Raw genomic sequence first — 2,866 nt, forward strand, 5'->3', positions numbered from 1 at the left:
ATGCTAAGTGCGCGTCCTTTGGGTGTAAGGAAGTAGCGTTTGCTTCGGACAGTCCTGGACATGAGCACGAACAGATACGGATCCAGAGCACTATGCAGGCAACACAGACACACGGCCACACTGAAGTAGATGTAAAAACTCTCCGTGGATTGAAAAAAAAAAACGGTAGTCTAAGTGTCTTTCGGCTATTTCAGACAGGTCACATTAAATATCCAGTTTCAAAGATTAGGGAAATCAAACGGGTTGCACAACAAGCATTTCATGTTGACTTTACGTGGAGATGCTAAGTGCGCGTCCTTTGGGTGTAAGGAAGTAGCGTTTGCTTCGGACAGTCCTGGACATGAGCACGAACAGATACGGATCCAGAGCACTATGCAGGCAACACAGACACACGGCCACACTGAAGTAGATGTAAAAACTCTCCGTGGAGCCGACAGACAGCAGAACGTAATGCACAAAATGAAGGCAGCTGCTCGGGCCGAAGCACAAAACGAAGATAATGAAGTTAAACGTGCTAGCTCTGATATAAAGAGCCCAGTCTCGGTGCGAACGGTTCAGGTGCCAGACGATAGAGGTGTAACATGCCACAGTCACCACTAGGGGCAGGAAAAAACCTACACAGGTCAAGCCTAAATTATAATAGATAAGCCACTGGTAGTAATTTAAATCAGCAGGAAGAACGTCATGGCATGTGATTACTCCGAGATCTGTGATGCGGTAGCTTTGTTGCACTAGAAATTCCGGCACAGTGGCGATAATAAATATAATCCAAATGGTTAAGCAACCCCAAGTGCTAAATGAGCGCTTTGGTAAGCTCTTAAAAAGGAAAGGACGCACCACTGCTATGTAGCGTTTGATGCTAATGCATGCTAATGTGAACGCGGAGCAGTAAAGATTTCCGTAAAAACAGGCGGTTGTGATACGACAAGCGGTTTCGCCGAATATCCAGTTGTTTCCACTTAGATGATAGTGTGCTTTCAGTAACAGGCTGAACAACAGCAGCAAGTCGGACGCTGCCAGGCTACAGTACAATATAGCCGACGAAATCACCCTCACTTTGGTTCCAGCGGAGACCAAGATGGCGATATTGGCGGGGATGCCGACAACGACGGCTATGATGTAGACAGCTGGGATGAACCTATTGCTCAGAGGACCTTGGAGGTAGTTTGCCGTGTTGTTGCTTCGTAACATGACTTCGACATCAACGGCGGACGGGAGGACATGTGTTTGGGGGTCTGTCGTTCGGTTTGGAGGAGGAGGGACGTTGACTGGGATGGCGTGTCCTTGAAAAGTCCTCGGTCTGGCGATGTCAGTGCTGTTGTGTTTGACCTTCCTGGCCTTCTTTCCTACAAGTAGACAAAGCAAAGAGTTAGGACAAGAACATACTTTTGTTTGTATGCAAAAATCATATCGCCACAACTAAAATAATTGCATGATTGCAAGTTAACAATTCTAATTTATTGGTTTAATTCAATATTTTAAATTGCAAATATTATATTGATGAGTTCTTTTGACATCAAAATATTTATCATTGCATCTGCTTGATATTGTGTGCAGTTTAACATTAAATATTTGCATTAATTGATGTAAAAAAAAAAAAGTCTAGGAACTTGAAAATTGGGCAGTGGATTTCTAGTTCCCAGCATGCTTTATAGGACTGGATAAGGAGAATAAATATTGAAAATTAGTTATTTTATGTGTTTATATCCAGGACTGTCTGAACCATCTCAAACTATTTTAATATATAAACCATATAGGCCTATGTGTATGAATATAAAAACATGCAGTTCATATTAAAGGGGTCATATGATGTTGCTAAAAAGAACATTATTTTGTGTATTTGGTGTAATGAAATGTTTATGCGGTTTAAGTTTCAAAAAACACATTATTTTCCACATACTGTACATTATTGTTTCTCCTCTATGCCCCGCCTTTCTGAAATGCGTCGATTTTTACAAAGCTCATCGGTCTGAAAAGCGAGGTGTGCTCTGATTGGCCAGCTATCTAGAGCGTTGTGATTGGCCGAATACCTCAAGCGTGAGACGGAAATGTTAAGCCCCTCACCATACTGTGATGCCGTGTCCCGGCCGGAGTGACGAGACAAAAACATTAAAGTCCATATTAATTACTGGACTTCGTTTTGTACTGAGAGGTAAATTTGCAGACGGTCCCTAAAGCAGCCTAGGCGAATGTCTGGCGAATATCGAACCTAAAACTAACTTTACCCCGCTAGTTAAAGACTGTCTAAACCAAGAGAAAAATCCCAATAAACCGCAGGCGCAGCCCTCAGACACTCAAGTGAGCGTAACTCTGGATACACAAACAGACAAAACCCAAACAAAACTGAGCTGCAACCCTAAACACTGCAGCAATATGCTTTCAATCACCATGTGTGATTAATTATTATCCCGACATTCCTGAAATGGCGATTTCTCGTGAATAAGGAGACATGTGGGGCCATCCCTCAGAAGACTTCAGCGTGTCCAACATTAGATATTTTTCCAGACACAAAGGAGAGGTAGGTAAGCGCTCATACTTTGCCTGTCCTTAATTAGCTTTTTCTATATATTTAAACAATGTTTATATTTTATTTATATATAGCCTAATTATAAAATATTAATTAAATGATAAATACATGAATTAATTAGGTGAAGATAAAGCAAGTTGTTTCAGTAGCGTTATGCTCTCATCTGTGTCTCAGGTGAACTGCTGCGCTTTCTCACGTGACTGTCAGATTCTGCTCACGTGCTGTGATGACGGCAGACTGTACCTGTGGAAGGCCAACAATGCACAACATCTGGCCACAGTTCGCGGACACTCAGGTACATTAAAGGGATAGTTCACCCAAAAATGAAAATTCTGTCAT

At 42.1% G+C, this 2,866-nt stretch overlaps 1 protein-coding gene across 1 annotated transcript in view; it reads right to left on the reverse strand.

The window, feature by feature from the left end:
• Positions 1–203: 203 nt before the first annotated feature.
• Positions 204–2,866, reverse strand: part of LOC107661593 (proteinase-activated receptor 3-like) — a 3,569-nt gene continuing 906 nt past the window's right edge. Inside the window, exon 2 of the mRNA XM_016451253.1 lies at positions 204–1,346. Coding sequence (XP_016306739.1) covers positions 271–1,346 — 1,076 coding nt within the window. The 3' untranslated portion in view covers positions 204–270. The remainder of the gene's footprint in view (positions 1,347–2,866) is intronic.

The sequence above is a fragment of the Sinocyclocheilus anshuiensis genome, unplaced genomic scaffold, assembly GCF_001515605.1.
Source record: "Sinocyclocheilus anshuiensis isolate Anshui unplaced genomic scaffold, SAMN03320099.WGS_v1.1 scaffold1425, whole genome shotgun sequence".
NCBI classification, from domain to species: domain Eukaryota; kingdom Metazoa; phylum Chordata; class Actinopteri; order Cypriniformes; family Cyprinidae; genus Sinocyclocheilus; species Sinocyclocheilus anshuiensis.